Here is a 25,159-nt window from a genome sequence, read left to right as displayed (position 1 = left end):
ACTTATAAATTTGTACACGCCAAATCCTGCTTAATGCCTAAACAAATGCTATGGTAAGAATGACAGACAACAGCCATAGGTCAAAGTCAATTTCTGTTTCAAAGACCCTTTCTGGATTAAGTGTGAGTTATGTACATTTGATTGAGATTTGGAAGAATACCAGAAATCTTGATGTCATTCTACAAAAGTTGCATGGTTTTGACTTTTAAGATATTTACAAAAGGAAATTTTCTGCTTCTATATATGGCCACCTTTCGTCTTAAGAGATCGGGACAAATGGTGCTTCCTAGCGATCTACACTACTCAGGATTAAAGAGCAAAATAGAAGGACTACATGAGGGAGGCAGAGTTTTATTTATAATTTCATATATGAAGCATTTAAATGATGCTTCCATGAAGTTGTCAGTTGCTGTGGCTTTGATTTCCCTCTATAGTTAAAACAAATTGTGACATTAGAACCAGGGCTTTAAACACAGCATTAATCCAGCTCTTTCCCTTCAAAGCCTAATATGCTGAGACTCGGGGAACTTGGTGATTTTCTTAGGGACACAGGTATGTCAGAATTTAATCATGGTCCATGATTTGCAATTCAGTGCCCAAGGAAATTGGATTCTCCTACCACAGCATGCCTCTTTAAAGCAATAAGTTGTCATCTCTGGAATTAAAAGGATCCTGGGTCCTGTAAATAAGCAACAGTCTCTTTCCAGTGAAAAAAAGTAATGCAAGAACAGAAATTCAAGCACATTGATAGATCAGCTAGTAGTTGTAAGTAGTGTTTTAAAACGTGTCACTGATTTTATTAAATAGTTATTTGGGTATCATATGTGAATTTTTTAAAGGATTAATGATATATTAATTGAGAGCATTCTAGAACTCATAAACTCAAAAAGTATCTTTTGGAATATCTTCTAATTAAAGCTCATGCTTTGCAGACAGCAGAGTGACACAGAAAAGTGTGAACCTGAAGATTTCCCTTCAGCCCTGTCTGCATGTTCTAGGTTGAAACTTAGACCATAGTTCAGGGTAGCACTGTGGTGAAGCTATTCTATGTGCATCCTCTTGCCTGGAGCATCTAATTCTTCTCTCCACCACTCAGTGACATTCCTTCAGGAGCAAGGTGTACACAAAGAAAAGCTTGAGTCCAGGCAGGCTCATGGCCCTTTCTCCATCTTTTATACCACGCACCGAGGAATTTAATCTTATATTCACACCGTTCAACTCTGTTCTAAATGGTGCACATATGGAGGAAAGGAGGTATTTTTAGACATTCTAATAATGGAATCAGTTTCACTCAAACAGTTTGTAAATATTAAAACCTCCTTCAAAAGCAATCTGGAAGCTAAATCTTACACAACTGCTTAGCAAAACTTTTTTTTTTTTTTTTTTTTTTTTTTTTTTTTTTTTTTTTTTTTTTTTGCCTTCAGCCTTTTAGACTGAGTGTACAATATTAGATTTCTGGACATGAAATGTTGTTTATAAACTTTCCAAGTTTTGGATCTATTAGCTGTTGCTGTAAGCTTCTAGTGTTTTCTCAGCTCTATCTCTTTTGGATCAGTCATGGTATCTTGGGATTCTTTGCAGAGTTTAAGAGCCTTCGAACTCTAATTTTCAGCTTTTTGTTAAATCACATGTGTGGATATTCTAAACAACTGCTCAGCTTTAGCCCTAGTCCATCTATACTGATGGTTAAAAAAACAAAAAAACAAAAAAACCCCACACATTTATTACAATGTGTTGAAGTGGGATTTTTATGGTCCACATAAAATTGCAAGCTTCTCCGGTAATGTATTATCTTTGTCTATGCTACTCTTGCTTTTCCATCAAAATTATTACATCTCCAGGGACAAATAAATTTTTTTGTCTCTGGGATACTTCTGGCTTTAATTTTTAGTTTAATGGGTTTTTTTTTATTGTTTTGCTTTGCCAATATATTTTAAGAAACACAAGATTTAGATTAATATTCAAGCTAATACATAACAGTCCTTGTATCAGGTTCAAACCTTTACAAAGCCTCAGGAGGCTCACCAAGTAGAGCTAAGATTTTATTTGCTAAAATAGCTAAAATAATTAATACATTCCCAATGTATGAAATCTAACAATGATTTACCAAATGGATAGTAACTTACACAGAATATGTTTTGTTTCATTTTTAGAAGAAATGAGTTGAAAAATGATTTGGATTTCAGATAAGTTTCAAAGATGGAGAACATTGGATGAACACAGATCATGCTATCCTGCCAGATTCAAAGAGGTTGACTATGATTTTCATGATTTTTCTCTTTAAACACTATTGAACTTGCTTAAAAAAAAAAATTCTGCTGTTGTCAGTTTGATTTTTTCTCTCCCTCTCTTCCTTTTTCCATCAAAATTAAAAATGTAGACCTTATCCATTGTATCCAGAATGTAAATGAATGCACAGTGCCTATGATATCTTCTTTGAGTCTGCAGAGTACTCTTCACTTAAAAACGGAAGACAACTCACACATCTGTGATGAGAGAATTTTGGAAGTTGACATTTCATTTCCTAAAACCTGGAATATAATGTAAGATGGCAATGGACTGAACTTCACAGCTAATAATACAATTTTCACTTTATTTTAAACATAGTTTGCATGTTATAAAAATACTGATCACAGTGAGCTTTACCAATTGTTATTGCTATAAAAATGAATGCAGGAACAATATTTTTAGTGGAAATAAATTATATAGTCATTCTTTTTTTCTTTTTCTTTTTTTTTAAATCACAAGAGAAAAACCTCAGCTGTCTGGTCACCAGTAGGAAACCATTCTTTGAAGAGGTCTTTTCAGATGAGTGCCAGTCAATTCCTGCAGCTAACCACATGGTTCAGGAAACACAGACTTGGGCCTCTGTTACCGTGGTCCCACAGAGTCTTTCTGTGCATAAACAGTTCTAACGTGGCAACAGTTTTTTCAAGACAGTAAAATGATGAACTGAAAATTGGTATATCTTAGTTCATATGTGGTCTTTTCCAATATGATGGGACACATCGACATACTTCTTCACTAAATGACAGTCCCGGATCACAATGCTTCAGTCGATTTGGACATGGTCGTCTGTAACAACTAGAAAAACAGAGAGAAACACATCATGAAGACCAAAGTAGAAAGTCATGATGCTAAAAATCAGCTTCTATGTTTTCTTAAGTTTAAACCAGGAAAAATTACTAATTTCATTATAAATGTGTTTCTAGGCTTATAAATGTTTAAGTGTGTGTTTAGGTTTACGGAACTGTAAAGGAAAGCCTTTAAAAACATGTCTCTCTTGCTGTCATAGCAATGGAAAGCTGGGCTATTGGAAGCATTAATTCTTTTGAAGTGCTTTCTGCTTTGTGGATGAAAGTAACATAAAACAGAAATTTTGAAAGTGAGTATTTAAGGTCTGCTGATTTCCTGTGATCACATAAGCCTGGCAATGTCCACACAAGTCTGGGATGTGCCTGGGACCCAGACTTCCAGGCAATTAAACCCAGCCATCTTGGCAGGACCATAGTCTTTAGCGAGCAGCCCCATCCACACTCTTGTGTTTCCACTCCGCAGCTGGCTGGGTGATAACTCGTCCTTCTCCACCTGTACTCTGGATGGTAGGGGAAACATGAGCAGTTAGGGGCCCTTCTCCATCTACACTAGACTTCCAACTGCTGGGAGTGGGTGCAAGGACAAATTACTCATCATTTGACTTTTGGGAGTTCTGTTTGCTCTAGTGAATTGACTCTAGCTTTGATGAATGCCATGGAAGAGGAATATGCCTCGCTGTGTAATGGATCAGAAAGGAAAAGTAAGGGTGAACTAAAGAGACCCTTAAACAATTCACATTTCACCTCATTTGATGTAGAAAGGAAAGCACAGCCAATGATCTTTTAAAACATATTTAAAATTGTTAATATTATTCATTTTATCATTGACAATTTCATGTGCATATATAATGCCTCCAGATAACTCTCACCTTCTATTCTCTCTTATCTCCCTGCCACCCCAGCAACTCCTTCTCTTCCCTACCAGCACCTTTCACATATTCATGACTTTTATTTTGGTTTATGAACCGTTCATTTTAATCATGGCCAGCTGAGTGATCACTGGATTGGAAGGATTCACTAGAGCCTGGGGAGCGAGTCATGAGTGGGTATACAACTGAGAGCAATGAGCCCTCTCTCCCTGAATTACCAGGAACAAATAATTCAGCCATAAGGAGCTGTGTTTAGCCTCTCCTTCATCCTTGACCCACATAGACCCATTCCTGCATAACCCAGATGTGAGCATCTATAACTACAGTGAGCTTATAATTGTGATGGCTGTGTCTTTCGTAGAAGATGTCTGCCACTCTTTGCTCTATCTTCCTAACTCTTACATTCTTTCAGTCCTTATTTCTGGAATGTTGTCTGAGCTTTAGAGGATGATGGTATAAAAGTCTTGTTAAGAACTTAAAAATATTCATAACTACATAATGAATACAATTTCTTTATTAGAAAAGCATAAAGTTCTCAGTGGTCAATGACAGCTGATGATTAAGGCAGGAAAAAACACACACACTGCCAATCTTCATTGAAATATATATTAAGAGACATGTGCATGTGTATATTACAACTTTATAATATATATAACGTATTATAATATATATACACACACATATATATAACTATTTTCTATTTTGCTCCATCCATTTGACACCATACCATCGGGAATTATACACATAAAAATGGGCACACTATGACTTGCAGTAAATGTAAAGACTTAGCCTAGTGATATAGTTCAGGGCTGGGAGTATTGCTCCATGGCCACTTGCTCAGGACACTCCAACTTAAACTTTTGATACCAGAAATGCAGGACAGAATCTTATGAAAAACTTGTTAAGCAAAGATATAAAGATATAAATACGATCTACTCAGCTAAAGTGACAGTTCTCTGTGGAACATTATGATGCCTGGCTAATTTATATACAGTCACAAAAAATTTAAATTTGGCACTATGTACTAGATTCATTGAAAAAAAAAAGATTCAATGTGGAACATGAATCAGGTTTTCTGAAATGTTACAGCTGTATTCTTGTGGATATAATATTGTATTCTGGAAATACCATTTGCCATGCAGCGTATGAATATGCAAGTAAGATTGGAAAATGTGTATTATTCAAAATGTTTTTTTTAAAAAGTATTAATTTTCCTGTAAGAAAACCTGCAACAACGCAGGAGAAAAAATATAGTCAATGAAATACCTGGATTTAGTGGTGCCCTATTATTCAGTAACTATAAATGACAAATCTTCAGAATTATAAGTTAAAATGAGAACACAAACTCTTGAGATCAAAAGACCAGCTCTACTTACTGAGGTATAAGATAAATGATAGACAGTTATGAGGATACAATATTAAAAACCAAAAGATAATGGCTTTTTTTAGACTTTGAAAGGGTAATGTCTGTCTGTATTTAAATGGTAGACAGCAGAAGATATTCAATGAAAGAGAAAAGTTAATGAACAGCAGGACATTAGAATCTCATGTACTCTGAGTAGAGAACTAGAAAATTAGAAACATTAAGGACACTCTAAATCAGTAGTTCTCAGCCTACGGTTCATGACCCCCATGGGGGGGGTTGAATGATCCTTTTTCAGGGGTAACATATCAGATATTTACATTAGGACTCATAACAGTAGCAAAACTACAGTTACAATATAGCAATGAAAACAATTTCATGGTTGGGAGTCACTACAACAGGAGGAACTGAATTAAAGGGTTGCAACATTAGGAAGGTTGAGAACCATGGGTCTAGTTAAAATATGAAAATCTTGACTGGATCCAGGAACTCAGAGGCTTAAACACAGTTTAACAGAGAGACCTATGCCAGGCTAGAGACCCTGCTGAGATTGGAGATGGAAGAGTGGAGAAAGCCATATGAAGTGGAGCAACTCTGACAAACAGCATGACGTGTTCCCAGCATCAAAGTAAGAGGCCAATAAAACAAAAGAAATCTGCAATCTTCATGAACTGAGGGAGCAGGAAGACAGAGCTGAGGATACTGAGGTATCTTAAGCAAAAGTGTGGCTGCTGGGCCAACATTGAAGGAATATGGCAAAACCATTGAAAACAAAGATCTAGATTAAACAGTAGTGGTCTTTTTTTCCCCATGAGATAAAAGAGATATAAATTCAGCCATAAAAGTGGAAAGTCTTTGTGTCCATGAACCTCATTTATTTTTCTTGATGAAAAAGAGAACAAAACCATGCTGTAAAAAATGACTGATGGTGCAGGAAAGATGTCTCAGTGGTTAGGTACTTGCTGCTCCTTCAGAGGACCCAGGATCAGTAACCAGAACCCAGACATTGACTTGTAACTGCTTAACTCCAGTTCCAGGGATCCAGTGTCCTCTTCTGTCCTCTGTGGGCACCAGGAACACACATGGTGCACAGACACACAGACAGGCAAAACACCCATACAGGTAAAATAAAATAAAATTTCAAAAAATGCATCTTGAGTAACTTCCAATGATTTCGCTTTTAATTTTTAATTATGTATTTATGTCTGGGTTTGTCTCTGGTTACATGCCATGTGGGTACAGGTGACCATAGATGCCAGAAGAGGTGTTGGATCCCCTGGAGCAGGAGGTAAAGGCAGTTGTGAACTGAACAAAGTGGAAGCTGGAAGCCATCAGGTTCTCTGACAGAGTACCGTGTGTTCTCAACCACTGAGTCATCTCTCCGGTTGTTCAAGTGACTTTTAACAACATTTTAATTTATTGTCATAGTTAGCTTCATCAATCGACCTGACACAAATCTAGAGGCATCTGAGAAGAGGGAACCTCAACGAAGGAACTGACTAGCCTATGCCCATGTCTGTGAGACATTTTCTTAAATGCTAACTGATGTAGGACCAGCCCACTGTGGATGGTACCATCCCTAGACAGGCAGGCTTTGGCCCTGCAAGGAAGTCTGGGAGCAAGCCAATATAAAGTGTTCCTTGACTTCCCTCGGTGATAGACTGTTACCTGGAAGTCAAATAAGCCCTTTTTCCCCTAGTAGCTTTTGGGTATGAAATATTTTATCATAGCAACAGACAGCAAGCTAGAACATCTATCTAGTTCTCATTAAGCATTTAGTACAAATATGTCATTTTCTGATAAAATTCTGCAAGAAATGGTGCTGTGCTTTATTTTTAAGCATTAAAATGATGCACCAGAAGCATGTGGTCCTAAATTATACCTGGAAGTATAATTTTTGGAGGCATCAGACCTGGACTGCTGAATGCATTTCTAAAATAATATATACATTCTCTAAGAGAACTTATATAGGACCTTGCTACATTAGTCTCTAGGACAAATATTTAATTTTGAATATAACCTAGGCTTGTTTTTGTACCTTTTGTGTTCTAGAGTTGCTTTTGGGGTTAATCAAGTCTCAAAGACCAAACGTGCTCATGTAATCCTGAAATCCCTCCAGTTCATGATACCAAGGCAGGAGTGTGCTACATTCTGAGTTAGCCCGGCTATATAGCAAAAGAAGCTAAAAATCTCACAAAAGTCTATTGTCAAGAAAGAATAGCATTGATTTAAATAACTGTATTTCTTTCTCAAATAATTTAATGCCTTCGTTCTAATAAGCAGCTGCTAGTGTGGGTTGAGAAAACGGCTCCTGGTTGAGAACATTGCATTTTCTAGAAGGAAATTAGCACTGTTTTTGTAGACTCCTTACCTGCATGTTGGATGGTGGAATTTCTTCCCTTTTAGGAAGCACTTCTGTGTGTTTTCTGTACATTCACAAGCACATTTCCCAGGATTCAGGGGTTGATTTCTAGGACAGGTTCTTTTACATACACACTGGCATGTGTTTTCATCAAATTCTCTGTTGGCTCCACATGAGGTGGGCAAAAGTTTGTTTTTACAGACACACTGGCATGAGTTTCTGTCTAGTTCTTTGTGGGGCCCACAGCTGGATGGCCGAAGCCCCCCTTTACAGACACATTGACAGGTATCTTCGTCCAGTTCCTTGTTGGGTCCACAGACATCATGGAATCCATTGGTTGCGTCTAGGAAAACACAATACATATTCACTGGGCCTTACTTGGTTCAGGATGTGACATAACATACACGCATTCATAACACCCTCCCTTTTAGTTTTTCAGTTAAAGGAATGTATGTAAACATGTCTTTACATAGAAGTTAAAAGTAAGAGCAAAGGAAGCAGCTGATATCCTACTTTATACTCATTTCAATGAGTGATGAGCAGAATATTGTGATGATTTAATATGAAAATATGATAATCAAAATCCAGATGAGATATAGACAGAAGTGTTTTTTTTTACTTACCATCTTCAGCATTTGAATAATAGATAAAATCCTGCTGAGCCAAGCATCGGCACATGTGGTGATTCCATACATAGTTGGCTGGACAAGTTTTGTTGGCTGCTTGACACCTTTGGGGAAACAAATTAAACAGGAGCTAAACAACAGTGTAACTGGCAGATAGAAGTATAATTCTTTGCATGTGCATGTTACAAAACATGCTTACAGGAAAGCTTGAAAATACATAAGAACAGAGGAGATGAACCATTAATGTCTCCTCTCAAAGTATCCCCACCTCACGTGCTGCCAGATTTTAATCTGAGTTTACCCTTATAAGTTATAAGGTCAAAAAGGACTCCTGATTTACCCTTTTTAAAGGCAAGCAGGTTTCTTTGTATAATGATACATTGTTTTAACTTACTAAGAAATGCAATGATGCCTTCTATATTACCCTGTAATTTCCTTTACCAAATAAAATATAAATTTCAGGCAACTCCAGAGGTCATTTGATAGTTTTTCTCTACATAACTTTTAGTGGCTCCGCAAAATTCCATGAAAAGTTGTAATATGTATTATTTCTTATAATAACAATTTAAGTGGCTTTTAGTTTTTGCCTCGCAAATCCTACTTGTTATTGTGACATTCACATACAAATACATTTACTGTCTTATTTCTGAAGCATAGAACCCACAGCTCTAATAACTCTTGTTCAAGCATAATTTCCACTTTCCATTCCACCAAAAATATCCAAGAGCATGTTTTCTTGTATTTTTGTTTTCATGGCCATCTCCTTCCTTCTTTTCTTTCTTCTTATCCTCTATTCCTTCCTTCCTCCCTACCTCCTTTCAATGGTCATGATTTGTTTTAGAAAAAAATTTGAACAAATGGTCTTCCGTCAAGGACTTAAATTACTTCTTGGATGTTCCAATTATCTTGCCTTTGACTAACAAAATCCCATTTATATTAATGACCACAACATTGGGCACTTTAGTGTGACAGACCTCAGCTATTCACTGCCTCTACCTAGAGTGAACCATTTTTCACAGAGCCACAGTATTGTATATCATCATCATCATAATCATCACCATCACTATTTCTACTTTGGAAAATGACATTTAGAAACTATCATTTGGGATTAATCATGTTCTGTGCCATTAGATTGAATTTCTTCTAGATCTTCTGAGTTGAATGCAGATGTATTCTGCAGCCTGTTCTCCTGGTTATTGTCTATTCAGGAGGCTCCTTGGCTTTTTGTACTCTAACTTAGAGAACATGCATTGATCTTTACTACTTGACTTGTCAACAGACACTGGTGTGGACAACAAAGGCAAATATTTACTTAGATATCATACATCATTCATTTTAAAGCAATATTATAAACAACAATATGTGGTGGAAGAATTCTGAATGAATTCCAAACTGTTACAACACAGAAATAATCTGTGGAAATCCTAAAAAGTACACTGAAAGCAAACAAATAGGCCATGTGCTTTGGACGTTGCTAAGAAAAGTTACATAGACTACTCAATGTGATAAAACACTCTCTTTCAATGACAGCCTAAGAACTACTGTGAAACTATACAAAGATTTTGTTTGGGATTTTATTTTGCAGGAAAAGCAACTCTGAATTGTGTTTGTTTGGAAGCAGGCCCTCACTATGTAGTGTAAGCTGACTTTGGACTTGTGATCCTTGGCCTCCCCAGTGCTGGGATTAAAGACACACATCTCTAGGTCTGTCTTCTAAATCTGCATGTTATAACCATGTCTACTGTCATTCTGAACATCACCTCTGATGGTTTATCAATGTTTTCCTTTCCAGCAATTTACAGGAATTCTAAGGAATGGTTTATTCATTATTTTCAATATGGCAGCTTGTCTAAAACACCCCATATTTTTCAGCCACACCATCACCTTTGGCAAATGGCACTGACTAATTTAATTTGGTTCACTCTTTCTTTCTTTACTTCTCCCAAGGGTCATGGCTCCTTTAGGTTCATGAGAGAGTCTATTACGGGGCTTTTTTTGATTTAATTTAAGTTTGACTTTTTCTCCCTGTGTTATTTGCTATGTCATGGCAACTACAGCCTCTCGTAGAGCAAGAAAACAGTCCAGGTGATAACCTAGAAGCAAATATATGTTAATGGCAGAAATAACAGATGCTATCAAAATAGTTTTTTTATACAGACACTGTAATTTATGGTGATTCATTAGAAATAAGCTATGCTTAAGGGTTAACTACAATTTACTGTATTTTTTCATTTAAAATGAAATTAAACACCCTTGCCACATATATTTTTAGGAATAAACATGTGATCTTAAGCAAGATAAGCATGTATGTATTTTTAGGCAAAAGGAAGATCAACTATTTCCAAAACCAACATAGGATAGCTAGGAATTTCAGTACACATATTTCACTTCATACTAACAAATTCCAGTGAAATATTTGGTCTCCAACAATCTTTATACAAATAGCTGCTTGTTTTATCCTGGGTATGCTATATGCCTTTTGTTTTTAATCTTAAAGATGTAACATCTCTAGTTACTTGTGTGATAATGAACTAAGACTATGAGAAATGTACGTTCATTCTGGTCCATATCCCCAGTGTGCTATCACTTTTCTTACTACTTTTGTTTATATATTTCAGTCTTTCTTCTTGGAAGACAACCAAAAGTAAAATTCAACAACAAGGCAACATGTTTAAACTTTGTTTGTCCACTTAGTATTTGCTGGAACATGTCATACTATCCTAAAATATTCGGTTAATCCTCAAGGAAAATCTCTGTCCACGACATTATTTTGTCATTGTGGTGGTTTGAAGGAGGGGTTCCCCTTAAGTCCCAGATATCTGGATACCTGGTCTTCATTTGATAGATGCTTGGGGAAGATGTTTTTGGCATGCTAGAGGAAATGTCATTGGGGCAGATACTGAAGTTTCAAAAACTAATGCCATTTTGAGTTAGCTTTTTGATTCATGCATGTGGGTCAAGATCTTAGCTACTGCCCCAGAACCATGCTTCCATGATCCCCCATGAAGATGGTAATGGACTATTATCCCTTAGGCACCATAAATCCTCAAATAAATTCTTTTCTTTTTAAGCTGTTGTCTTGGTTATTTTATCACAGCAATAGAAAGTTACTAATACAGTCATTATTTTATTTTATAGTTTGGTCATGAATGTGTATTGTCCATGATAATTTTAAAAAGTATTTATTGGTTTTCCAAACCAATAGTAATAATTTAGTATGTAAGTTCTAGCCAAACCTTAGTATCCTACCATGAAATAATCTTTATTATCCTTCTATATATAGTGATAGGACATATTTGTTATAGGTGGACACACATCGCTATGATGGCTGCAGAAATCACTTCATTTTCATTTTGGAAATATGTAATTTATCCTACATTTGTCTGATGTGGTGTGTTTCTAGCTGTTGGTTACAGCTGGAACATGGAACATGAAATTAATTGAAGAGTCAAAATGTACATTTTAAGCCCAATCAGATGACATATGGCACTAATTCCAGCACGCAAGATTCTAAGGAAGATATATCAGGAGTTCCAGGCCATCGTCTTAGGCTATATAATAAGTTTGAGGCTAGTCTGTCCTATGTGAGAAAGCTTCTCAAAAAAAAAAAAAAATCCAAATAAAGGCAAAGCCATATAGTCCCAATGGAATGGCAAAGTGATGTAGTAAAAATGAATTTTAACAGTTTTTTCTTTTCAAGTTACACATAGATACAAACATGCATTAATATGTTCATACAAAGTCTCAGACACAGGTCCCCTCTCCCACTTGTGGTATGTATATATTTGATTGCAGTGATCTTTATTTTTTTTTTCAGTCTAAATTTTTGACAAAACGAAGATCTAAGCTATTTAAATGGCAGAGTTACAGGAATCCTCTCAGCTTCTAGCCCTCAGTTATTGGAGCAATAAGGATCTTCCCTTTTAGGGGAGCTTGGGAGGGTTTACGCCTTTGTTCTGTCCACCCAGGCAGGTCTCTACCTTTAGTAATCAGGAAAAGAAAACAAATTTCTTTCTTCTATACAGAGTTTTCGTTTTTTTATGGTACAGCATTCTCAAAACTATAAATTTAAGGGGGGTGGGCAGTAATAGCATCAGAGAGGCGGATCTCTTAGTTCAACTGTAAATATCAGAAAAAAAAAAAAAAAAAAAAAAAAAAAAAAAAAAAAAAAAAAAAAAAAAAAAATATATGAACTTTATATGTAGACACAATTGCAGAGATTTACTTTGGGAACCTTATACAAACATCCAGATACGCATTTTCCTATGTAGTAAATGCAAAGTTCATATGATCTGGCTGTACCACCTCTTTTTCTTTTTCATGCTCATGTGGAACAAAAATAGAAGCTTTGGCCAACACTTTCCATTATGTTATACCTGCAACATGCTTGACAACACACATTTCAGAGCAGTTAGTAATGGTTAGCTTAAAGGGAACTAACTGTTTTGGATTCTAATCATCTTGAAACACAATTTAAATTTCTAAAATATATGAGGAGTTTCACACAAATAAGAAAATATTACTAATCATAAACATACTAATGTTGAAGCCTGAAATTATGCTGGATATTATTGAATTGAAGAAGCCACTATTGGGGCAAATATATTTATATAACTACTAACTGACACTCCCTCCTTCATATGCAAGAAGCAAAATCTTAGGATTCATAGCATACTATTCTAAAAATGAGGTGGAAACAAAAATTTTAAATGTTACTATATTGTAATGAAAGGAAGTAGTGTCAGAATAGATAGAAGGATCATCACAATGTGCTTACAGGCCTTAGTTTTCAATCTTCAAGGCATTTTCATGAAATTGATATTCAAAAATAATGAATGATTAACATGCATATATATATATATATTTTTATAAATAAGATATTTCATGTGCTACATTTGCAAAGCATATTACTTGAAGCATACACTTTCTGCAAGGCATAGAATAACTTTTCATGTAGATTTATGTTGGGAACCATGTAAGCAAATAAAAGTTTCTCACTTTCCCCTTTAAACGGAATTTGTAACTTTTATGAAGGATAAAGTTTGCTTTTATAAGAATTATTTCATTATTTGAAAACTTTCTTGACAGATTTGCTAGCAATTGATTTTGCTGTTTGAAATAAGTGGTCATGAATTCAAGGCTCTATACATTTCTCAATGGGAAAAAATGATGTGTTCAATGATAAAGTCAATTTATTAGTCCATTTACATCTCTGATAATTTAGAAAGATGTATGCATTCTGGGTAGACTAATTCTAAATGTTGGGTAATAATTAGTAGCTCCTACACTTTGAATATTTTGGCATGCTACTTCATGCATGTTATATTTGTGACTCATTTGCTCTACATTTTGGCACTGGGGTTTTACATACTTAGAGATCCTTGACTCCCCAAATCAACATGAAATGAACTAAAACACACTTCTACTTCTATTTGGCATTTGACAGAAATGAACTGAGATGTTATGATTCTTTCAAAGAACTACAATCTTTATAACTTACTTTATAAATTAATCACCTTAATTTATTTGTAGTTTTATAGCACAATTGACAAAATTTTATATTCTTTAGCTACAAAATGATGTTTTAATATGAGTATAAGCATAACCCTGCATATGCCAAGAAAGTAATTAAAGGGAATCCTAGCTACTTTAACAATTTTGGTAAATATCAAGCTAGAGATTTGCTTTACTAAATGTCAACTGTCGATGTCACTTCAATTGATGAACTTCAATTTTATACATCCAGACACTTTTTCAAAGATTGTTGTCTGAATAGTAAATGGAAGGACAGCCGAATTCTGGTGATGTAAAGGCTACAGAATTCTGGATCAAATCCTCCATTAGCTTCGTTCCATTTTTTTTTTTTTAGCTTAACTTCATTATTCAAGTCTCATGAATACACTTTTATGTTTATATAGACATTTATTCAGTTACAGCTCTTCTATACTGCTTAACAACGAATAAAAATAAGTAAAGCTTCTGGAGGCATAGCTGAATGGTAGAGTGTTTGTTACTACATGTGTATCTGTTACTATATATTTTTACTACAGTTCAGTTCCTACACACACAAACACACTCATACCACATGTATATAAAGTGGTTGTGGGATATTTGTACACTGTGTAAAGGTATATTGCTGTGATTGGTGTAATAAAAAAATGAATAGCCAATAGCCAGGCAGGAGGTAGAGGGCGGGACTTCTGGGCATAGAGAGAGGAAGTAGGAGGAGATAAATGAGGCACCAGAGAGACTCAAAATGAGTCAGACACACAGAATGGGAAAAAAAGATAAAAGGCCACAAGCCAAAACATAGATTAATATAAATGGATTAATTAACGGTATAAAAGCTTGTGGGAGAAGCCTAAGCTAAGGCCAAGCTTTCATAATTAGTAATAAGTCTCCATGTCATTATCTGGGATCTGGTTAGTGGGATAGAAAAAGACTCATTGCACAAAGTGGCCTTGTATTCAATGATGTCATGTAACTTCTTTCATCCAATATAGCAAGAAATGCATCTTAGGATTCGGAAGTTTAAAACATAAAGGCCTATAGTCAATATTCCTACATCTAAACAATGTGCATATGCTTATTTGTCTTGAGTAGAATTTTGTTGATTCCCATGAGTTGTTGCCTTGTCTGTGATGTTGCTTGCCTGTGTTCTGTTAGTCTGCTGACTGGAAGAAGAGTGGACGGAGACAGGGTTTGTCTAGTTGTCAATGAAAAAGATGGTGCATAAGTCTAACAGATGCATTTCATAAAATTGACAAGCATTATTTGAAAGAATAAGAAAGTATAATTTAAAAAGTGAATTGAAACTATCAAATTCTTTTCCTTTTTATATAGTTCCAATCAACTGTTCTAAAGCATTACTGTGTCACAAAGGGCTGCCCACCACTGGATATGAAGCAGTCACACTGTATGGTCACTGACTGATTAACTGAGCACAGAGTACTGGCATTTTAAACTGAATGATTAGGAGAAGAGGGTTCCAGGTGAACAAGGTATGCCCAGCAGGTATCAAAACCTCCACTTTATTCGTTTTTACAGAGATTTTAATAAAAATTACTACATCAGTTTGTCAGATTTTATTTCCTTATTGAATTTAAATGAGTTAAATTAAGCCAGAGAATGCATAAAGTTACGTAATCAAAAATGCAGTAAAAAATATCCGTCAATGTCTCTGGAATTAGTACCCTGTCACAACCATACTTCACTAGCAGGAAACTAGAACCAAAACCAAATGACAATTACATAACCTCAAATAACTCTCTGATGTCAGGAGTACAAGAGAAGGAGAAATGAATAGGTGTAACATGGGATTTCAAGGGCAATGTAATTCTTCTGTGTAATAATATCATGGTGGATACATGACATTAGTCATTGGCCCAATTATAGAATGTACTACAAGGAGAACTCTCTTGTAGCCTGTGGAATTTTATTAATTATAATAATAGCTCATCGATGAAAAGAAATATTTCCCATCTTCTTTGTATCTTTCCCTTCACAAGAACTGACATAGTATATCAACCAGGTTAAAATAATAATTATTTTCCATTTTATGAGCATTAAAACACGTAAAATGTTTTGGTTATACTGAAATTTGTCTCACCATTTTTCAGTACACAAAACTTTCTACTCTACCTCAACACCTTAAAAAAAAGAAAGAAGAATTCGTAGGCTGGTGTTTAATGGTTTAAAAGCATAGCTTAGTATTTTGAATTTATCACTCTAATTTTGCTGTCAACTGGGAAAAATCACAGGCCTTGTGTCAATGATGAAGAAGAACTGGTAGAATACTCTGTTATTCACACTTTATTGTTTCTTCTCCTAGTGAACCAGCCAGCCACAGAAATGCTGTGATGTCAAAGGCAATCTTCAATAAACCAGACCATGTGGCTACTACATAATATCTTGTTAGAAAAAAATAATGCTGCAGGGTTTAAACAATGCTTCTCTTGGCTGAGTTTTACTGGTACGTTCATTCATGCCAAGAACTCCTAAATGAGCATGATAGAATATATAAAAATATATTCTATATCTGCATCAATAAACATATGCATATATTCATATATAATCTATACATGTATATTTATATATAAACATATGTATATATTCTGTATCTCTATAAACACATGTGTGTGTGTATATATATATATTCTGTATCTATATATAGAGAATATTGTAGAAAATGATGAGCAGACATATACTTTAAGATTTCAAAAAAAAATAATGATGTATGTTCATACAGATTTTAAACTTGCAAAGAGGGTATTTCTAGAACATCTTAAAATGCCTTCTTGTGAATGCTGAGGAAAAATTCTCTCTAATGAGATAGTTTAAGATTATGGCTCAATTTATGTCTTAATTTAATGGGAGTACCCTATCACTACTCTTTTATAAATGTTAGTAAATTATTTTTATGTTCACCTGTTTATTTATATTTAAAGAACAAGACTAAGTGTATGATCTTCAAATTTAAAGGGAAAACTGGGCAATTAAAGCTGGAAAAAGGAAATATCATGACTTTTGAACCTTTAACCAATGGGACTGAGGATCTATTACAGATTAATGGACTAAAGACATTGAGTTCTCAAGTCTTAAATAAGAAGGCGCCTGGGCTATGTATCTTCTGTCCTCCTCAGCAAAAATGAGTCCTTACAATAATGAAACTCTCCCCTTAAATCCCAATAAATGTAACTTCTTACTATCAAGCACATTTTATTTGGTATTTTAGTGCCAACATTTTATAACAATTCAGTAAACAAGTCAAAGATGAATTATAATCTGAGCTAGAATTTTCTATTTTACAACCCCCTTTATCTTTCTTTTCAAGTTGACACTACTTCAAAGACTTGACATCGTATCATAATTGGTTTCAAATAATAATTTGCAGCCATTTTATGATGTGTTAAGTACAGTTTAAGATGTTTTTACCACATTGAACCTTCTCATGCCACTTATCTATCTATTAAACTTCCTATTCTAGCCTCATATTTTTACAAAAACATGATGATTCCTAGGCTGATGTTCACTACTTTAAACTCACAGCCTTAGTCTTTTCATTATTTAATACCATACTGATTTAATGGACTAAAATCTAATTAAATCATCCTAATCATTGCCACTAGACTGTTCAATTTCCTTACATCTTCATTGGACATTACAGGATTCAACCAATTAACCAATAAATTCATCACTAGTAGTTTTAAGATACCTGCCAGACAGTGGTGGCTCACACCTTTAATCCCAGCACTTAGGAAGCAGAGGTAGGAGGATCTCTGTGAGTTCAAGGCTAGCCTGGTCTACAGTGTAAGTTCCAGGACAAAGCTACAGAGAGAAACCATATCTGGAAAAAAAAAAAAAACAAGATACTTGTGTCTTTACATAATATAACATTCTCATTGTGTGTGTGTGTGTGTGTGTGTGTGTGTGTGTGTGTGTGTGTGTGTATTCCTCTACCCTTCTATGTTTACACCCTTCTATTTCTATTTTGTAGTACATTGATTTGCCTGTCGTATTTGTCATGGAAACATAATCACTTATCAGTTTAATAGGATATAGTACCTGCGAAGTAAACCAACTTGATGTACGTGTAATAACTTGGTTACATTTCTAAAGCATAATGTCCAGAGCAAAAAGCAATGCTGCCATCTTAACACAGAAGCAGTGCTGACTGTGGAATCTGGATGAGACAAATGCAGTGGAAAACCTTCATCTGAGCCCTAAGAAAAGGATGTGGCCTTAGAAAGGAAGAAAAGAAAGAGAACTTACTTCAGGCTAAAAATCATAATAGAAACAAGACACAGAGCAGGAAATGACCTTGTGACCAGGGAATCAGATTTTGTAAAACACGGACGTGGAGAATAATGACAAGTAAGATGACAAAGAAAATGGTGGTGAGAAAATTGTGCTCAATTCTTTAAGCGACAGACAGCACCATTCTTGCTTGGACAGATCAAATGATGTCTTTTGAAGCTTGCTTACAACAGTGGACAGGAATGGGGGGAAAGACCTGGTACCAAGAGACGGACTTGATGCTGATATGCTAAATCCGACATCCACACAGAATAAAGTGGATGAATATAAGTGAGGAGAATTGAGTGTAAGTTGGAAGAGGTATCTCCCTCTCCTCTCAAATCATGAATAATACTTGTGTGTGATAAAAGAAGCAATAATTGGGGATAACTGCAATTTCAAAGACTCAAAAGAATATGAGAACTTTGTGCTTTGACAAACAGAGAAATAGAGTGGACTGAACTAGTTTTTAGGTTTAATACATAGCTAATGTAATTGTATGGAAAGAAAAGATACATGAAGAAAATTATTGACAAGCAAGAATATGATCAGATCTTCAAATGAAATTTTGGGGAACCATGAACACAAAGATGATACCTAAAGTTCTCAGAATGGATGCTTTGCCCAAGGAAATAGGGTCTAGAAACTGACCAGCTCTCCGAGGGCTGCATAAATGAGAGGACAGGGAGAACCTGCTCTTCAGTTAAAATGGTTGGTTTTCCTTCTTATAGTACCATGGTTTTCTTCAGAGATATCTGTGAGGTTTTTTTTTCTTCTTCAATCCAAGGAGGATGGATTCATGCTAATATCAGGCTATAACTGAGTTCTCCTAAAATGTCCCAAAGAGAGTCACTTATCTGCCAACTTAAGTTGAGCATCATGAAGAGATCTCATGGGAAGACCACTCTTAGTGCAGTACATTTTCTGTTGAGGCCCCAAAGGTGAGTGTGTTTTTTTTTAATATTCTGTACTACATATTGTCCATCTATTTATGCTGTTATAATAAGTGCTGGAAATATGTATGATCCTACTACATAGGAATAAAAAAGAACACTGAGCTCCATCTCTGTCTGGGGGTTCAAAGTTCCTAGGCCCCAAATGATAATTAAAAATTATTCCAATATAACTTATTCACAGTGTCCAAATTGATGCTCTGCCCTTCCCTTTGAAAAATGTTAGTCTTTGCTATACGGAAAAAAAAAAATGACAGAAGAACAACTTGAATGTTAAATGATAGTTTGAATGTTATTTCAAGTAATATGAAGAGAAAATTCAAGTAATTAAGTATGATTTCAATAGTCAATTCTTTCTGAAACAAGAAATAGGAAGGTATATTTCAACTACATTTTACTGTATCATCTTAATATATACGGTTGATATTTGTTTTAAACTTAAATCACTAAGGCTTAAATTTTTAAGCTTTAGCATAATTTCTAAGTGAGTACTCAACTTCACAGATGTTAAATCAATGTGGCTACTTCATTAGTCGTATGAACAGTGGTGGGATGTGCACCATTCTATAGAATGTCCTTTTATATGGTGAACTACCCTGCTTATTCAATGGGTAATCCGTATAATTCTACTATTATTGTATAATATTTTATATTTTATATTTGATGAGAAATATAACCATCTTCATAAAATTTCCTTTAATAAACTTGTCTTTATTTGAAGATAATTTTAAGTTAGGAGAAGATGTAGAAAAGAACAGACTAAATTCATACTCACTGTGATAATGTTGCTGGCAGAGAACGTCTAATAATTGAATGAACTTGTCTGTAAACGTCCAGTTTAGACATGCATCGGCAGGAAGTATGATTGGCAAAACTGATTGTGACTGGTTTGGGGCCTTGAGAGAGAGGCACTGTAATTTCAAACAACTACAAAGGGACAAAAAGAAGAAAAATATTATATAGATGCTACCGAGGACTTCTATGCTAAATGTTGGAGTCCAAAAGAGTGCATGAGCTTAGCTTGTTATGACTTGGTTTTGCGTAACATAGGCAGAGCATTAGTGCTTTTCAAATGATAACAAAATAAAAAGTGGTTTGCTCCTAAAGAGTACCTTCCATCAGAATAATAAATATTTCAGATGCTTACATCATATCACTAGCTATGGATTATATTATAAGTATGATGACCAGCTAATGACATAGAACAGAGCAGTGACAGACCTGTGTGTTCAAGGAAAAAGAATTATTTCAGAATCCCAGATTACTCAGTATCAAGGTATTAAAAGCCTAGGGATTTAAAATGCAACACAGATTTTCTGTTGTAAATATCTTCCTGACTTATGAGCAAAGCTACTGGACACAGCCTAGAAATGCTTAGTTAAGTCCCATTTTATGTAAACCAAATCCATAGACATAAATTACAGTTATAAAACTAGTTTTCATTCCAAATGAAATTTCCTCTTGAATGTTTTACACATCTCAGATCTCAAGAATTTACAACATTTAAAATAAAAACAAGTGATGTATTATTTTAACAAACAAAGCTGTGTTATTGCAATCTTGACAGACCTTATAAAAAGGAGCTGAAAATAAAGTGGGGGCATTTTACATGCCGTTGGACTCGAGTCTAAAGATGAGATGTGACTAAGGTGTTTTCTAGTTTGCAGAGAATTACAGGTCTCCAAAAGGGCAGGAGGGGCAACCTACAGACTAAGTGGATTTCAATCTCTAAAGATCACAAGCCAACTTATTACTAGAAAGAATGGTAACCTTACCCATTAACTGCTTGTTTGTAAGATCTATTTATAGTAAAAAAAAAAAAAAAAAATGACAGTTGAACCCTGTGTTACTCTGTATTGCCACAGCAATCTGAGAAGCGCTCCCAAGGGAGAAATGCCTCAGAGCTGTGGAACTGCTCCCTGTTCCCTGTCCGTAATCTCATGCCATCACTTAACAATTGCTGACAATGGTGAGGGGTTAAAATACATTTGACAGTTTTGGTCCCACACCAGCAAGACCTTTTCTGCCGAATTTTAAAGAAAGAAATACAATTATTTATGACATTGTGGGTGGACTTTAAGACCGTGTAAAGTGAAATAAGCCAGGCCCAGAAACACAGGTACTATGCGGTCTCATATGCATGTGCAAAATAAAGTAACTGATGTCATTAAAATTAAGAGTAGAAATGTTGGCTTCCAGAAACTGGGGAGGAATGATGGGCCATGCAGCAGTTAGGAGGTAATAAGTAGCTCTGGGGTACCATTTCACAGTGAGGGGACCACTTATGGGGATTGTGTATATTGTACATCTCAAAAAGCCAGATGTATATTCAGTATTTTTGCAGAAATAACTTATAAATATTTGAGAAGATAGGCTTTTAACCTGATTACACAATGTATACATATTTAAACAATATGTAGTGCACAATCAATATGAAATTCTGTGTTTTTACTGTATCAAAATAAACTTACATTGATGAAAAAGGACCATCTAAATTATACGATGCACATTTTCTTTATTTGAAGGGTACTTAGATAACATTCAACAATTCAACTACTTTCTAGCAAAACATAACATGTTCATGAAAGATGGATATAAGATTATATATACCCAAAAAGGATAGTTTTTTTTTTTTTAGCTTCCACATTTAAGAACTATATGGGTTTGGAAAAGTGGTTAAGTTTTACCAAGGTATATTTTTTTCTTTAATAATCAGTTAACTAAAGATAATAACTGACGTATTATTTCTTTGGATTGTTATGAAAATTATATAACATAGTGTACATGAATATGATTATGTATATAGTTTGTTATAGAGATGCTATTATTTGCATGAATTCTCAAGGCTATGTGTTTTCCAGAATACTATACATTTTTATAGATAATATATGATCTCAACATGCCAGAATTATGATTTTGAGCAATTCTTTTCTGAGCATGCATTTGTTTATGCTGCTGACATGAAACTTCTCATTTGATGGCAGTCATTCCTTATCTATAGATAGCTGCTTTATGAAAAAAAACTTGTAGGTCTACATAAGCTACAACTTTTCTTTTGTTTTAGGACTTGCGCTAAGCCTATAATACCAGCAAGTGGTATAGAGGATACATAGGTTGTGCATAAAAAGAGGAATTTTAATATATTTATAAATTATTCTTTAATTTTTGTGGCACTGGGGACAGAATCTGGGTTCTTGCATCTGATGTAATGCTGAGTTGTGCTCCAGTTCTTAATATTTTTATAGTTTTATATGATTTCACTTGCATATATAAACATATCTTAAATTATATAATCAATGATAGCAAAGCATATAGGTCAGTGAATAGAGGTGTAATAATGATTATATAATAAACAGATAAATATAGTGCATCTATGGCTGTAGGAGAGCTTTGTAAGGGTTGTCAGTATCAAAGTTGTGAATAAAATCATGGGCACTGCTGTGATGTGCAGTGAAATCATTGAGAATGAAAAGAGAACACACGTAATAATAGAAACCTGGGGGACAGGAGGAAACAAGTATCTTGTGAGAAGGTAAACTACTCAGGGGAAAGCCCACGGAGAATACTCAATGGAAGCTGAGCCGAAGGAAGAGAAGAAATTGAAAGTGGTGCCTTTGGTTCAGTGTCAGGCAAGTGTCTCCTACCTAATGGTTGGGACTGGGTGGAGACTAGGAACACCACAAGTAGCTCTGCAGGGGGTGGATGGGCAAAATCTCTAGGAGGGGGGCAGCAAAGTGAACTGGGGGCAGGAAGAGAGACCAGTATGACTGGAAAAGGACTCAGGTGGTGGACCACTGGGGCGCCTGCTGTTACAGGTTTCCCATTGCACCGTTGACATTGCCTTACACGACGAGGAGCACAGAATCCAGCAGTGACAGAGAAGACAGTTTTGGAGATAATGCCTATGCCAAACGATTGAAGTGCTCCGCCCCCAAGCCTCGGCAGCAGCATCTCTACCCACAATGTTGCCGCCACTCACTCCAAGTTCCATCCACCCAGTTATCCAAGGGGGAAAGGGACCAGAAGGCCACAATGGGCAGCCTAAGTGATCATGGAACCATTCTTACAAGCATGTAGATAATATTTACCCATGAATGAGTTGTATTTAATAGCAAGAGCTTTGAAGAATTGTTCTGGTCAGATGCAGGACAGTTAAACTGTGTATTAATAAAGCATATTATTAGAAAAGTCAACATGGCTATGAGCATCCGAAGGTAGGAAGAGGTGTGTGCATGAATAAATAAGGAAAGGGATGACGTAGCAGGTGAAGAGGCTTAAAGTCAGAGCACTGTGTAGAGCTGCTTCTGCCATATGCTGAGAGCTTTAATAAGCACGGCAGCTACCGTGGTGCTTCAGAATTAACCAAATGCAAGGAAAACAAAATCACAACTAATGCTGTCACATTTCACTGTGGCTAAGTGGGCAACAGAGAAGCTGGACTGAGTTACTGTGACCTACAGGGACCAACAAGGTGAAAACAAGAGACTTTCCTTGCAAAGCGTTTGACAAGTTTTTTTTTTTTTTTTTCAGGGAGCTTTCTTCATTCTGTAGTTGATGATGTCAGTGAGGAAAAGTTAGGGATCCAGAGAAGTTTTGATTAATGTGAAAAGTAAGATTCTTTATACTTAGGTTGTATCCATCTATCAACTTGGGAAACACTGCCAATTATGTGTGTGTACTGAGGCTAACTACACCTATGCCAGCTTTTGCAGCCTACTCAAGGGGCTTCTCTCGTTTCCAATTTCCTTTTGTATTGCCCTATGTGTGTATGTCGATGGAAATATGTCTGATATTTTAAATTTTGTAAATGTGCTCATTTGCATGTTAATTTGTGATTTTTCAATAACTATGCTGAATTCAATATTACTTAGAATGAATGCATAGGCCTCTTTTCCTAATCAGATGATATATGCTTGGAAAGCATAAACTTTAAAGCACAAGTCAATAATCAATCACTGGAAGTACATTTTAAAAAGGCACGTGCCACTTTCAAACTAAATATATATACTCTTCAAACAGTTGGTTGCTTTTGTCATTAGTCGTTCCCTAGTATGAAACAAGAACCAAGCGTGGGAGGTCTTAAAGAATAACATATAATGGGTAGAGCCTTGGAATTGCCATTTACAGCTGTAGCTTAGGAACAGTTACCATAATCCTAAACCTCCAATCCATTATCTATACAATAATGGTAATAATGGTGTTGACTACTGATGAGTTTGGATTCTGCCTTCTCCCCACTCCTTTTTTCTTAACCACAACCACAGCTGCCAAGATTAATGTAAATATTTGTTAAATGGATTCTGATGTTTATTTTTTGTTACTGTTTAAACTATTTTCCTTGTTCATATCATCAATAATTTATTTATTGAGTATCTATAAACAGCAAAGGTCTCTGCTGGAATTCCAGCACGAGAACTGTCATTAATGATGTTTATCCTTAAGCAGCTCATGGTTAATAGTATAATCAGTAAGAGTGAATGGCAACACACATGTGTGTATGTACTGATCACACACACATGTACATGTGGTTGCACACACATGAATACACCACAGTGACAGATACCAGGGGAGAATTTTTAAGGCACCACATAGTTTCTAATAGATGCTCTTAGTAAACAGGAAACTGCGGTGAACCTTCATGTGATGTCTTCTCTGGCCATTATGTCACATCTGAAAACTTAACTACAATCTTCTGTCAGTAGATTCTATATAACCATATTGATGCTTGAAACAGCAAGTGGATTCTACCATGTTTCAATACTGTCCTCACACTGTGGTTAGACTAATTTCTGTTTTAATCTGTACAGAGTAGCATTTTTTATCCACTTTACATTCAAAGTATAAAATTCAGGCATGGCTTACAGAATTAAATAATGTTCCATATCCAATGTGTCTGTTCAGTAGGTACTAAAAGATAGCACAATCTATGTAAAAATGTAATCAATTACAGCCTGATAGTTACTAAAACAGTATTGTTCTATGAAGAAAGTACTTCCAGAACAACACATAATATTAATTAATATTTGATCTAATATTTAAGTGGTAAAAATATTCCTTATGAACAGGTGTTATATATGTTTATATGCTTTGTTTTGG

General features: G+C 35.3%; 1 protein-coding gene across 1 annotated transcript in view; it reads right to left on the bottom strand.

Annotated features, from left to right (window-relative positions):
• Positions 1-2,573: 2,573 nt before the first annotated feature.
• The window catches only part of Vegfc (vascular endothelial growth factor C), a 103,560-nt gene continuing 80,974 nt past the window's right edge, over positions 2,574-25,159 (bottom strand). The window contains exons 4-7 of the mRNA XM_028858281.2: positions 19,839-19,990; positions 8,313-8,419; positions 7,699-8,032; positions 2,574-3,084 (exon numbers count right to left, since the gene is read on the bottom strand). Of these exons, the coding sequence (XP_028714114.1) occupies positions 2,970-3,084; positions 7,699-8,032; positions 8,313-8,419; positions 19,839-19,990 (708 nt within the window). The 3' untranslated portion in view covers positions 2,574-2,969. The remainder of the gene's footprint in view (positions 3,085-7,698; positions 8,033-8,312; positions 8,420-19,838; positions 19,991-25,159) is intronic.

The sequence above is a fragment of the Peromyscus leucopus genome, chromosome 17 (genome assembly GCF_004664715.2).
Source record: "Peromyscus leucopus breed LL Stock chromosome 17, UCI_PerLeu_2.1, whole genome shotgun sequence".
NCBI classification, from domain to species: Eukaryota; Metazoa; Chordata; class Mammalia; order Rodentia; family Cricetidae; genus Peromyscus; species Peromyscus leucopus.
This window is presented reverse-complemented; position numbering and strand designations above follow the sequence as displayed.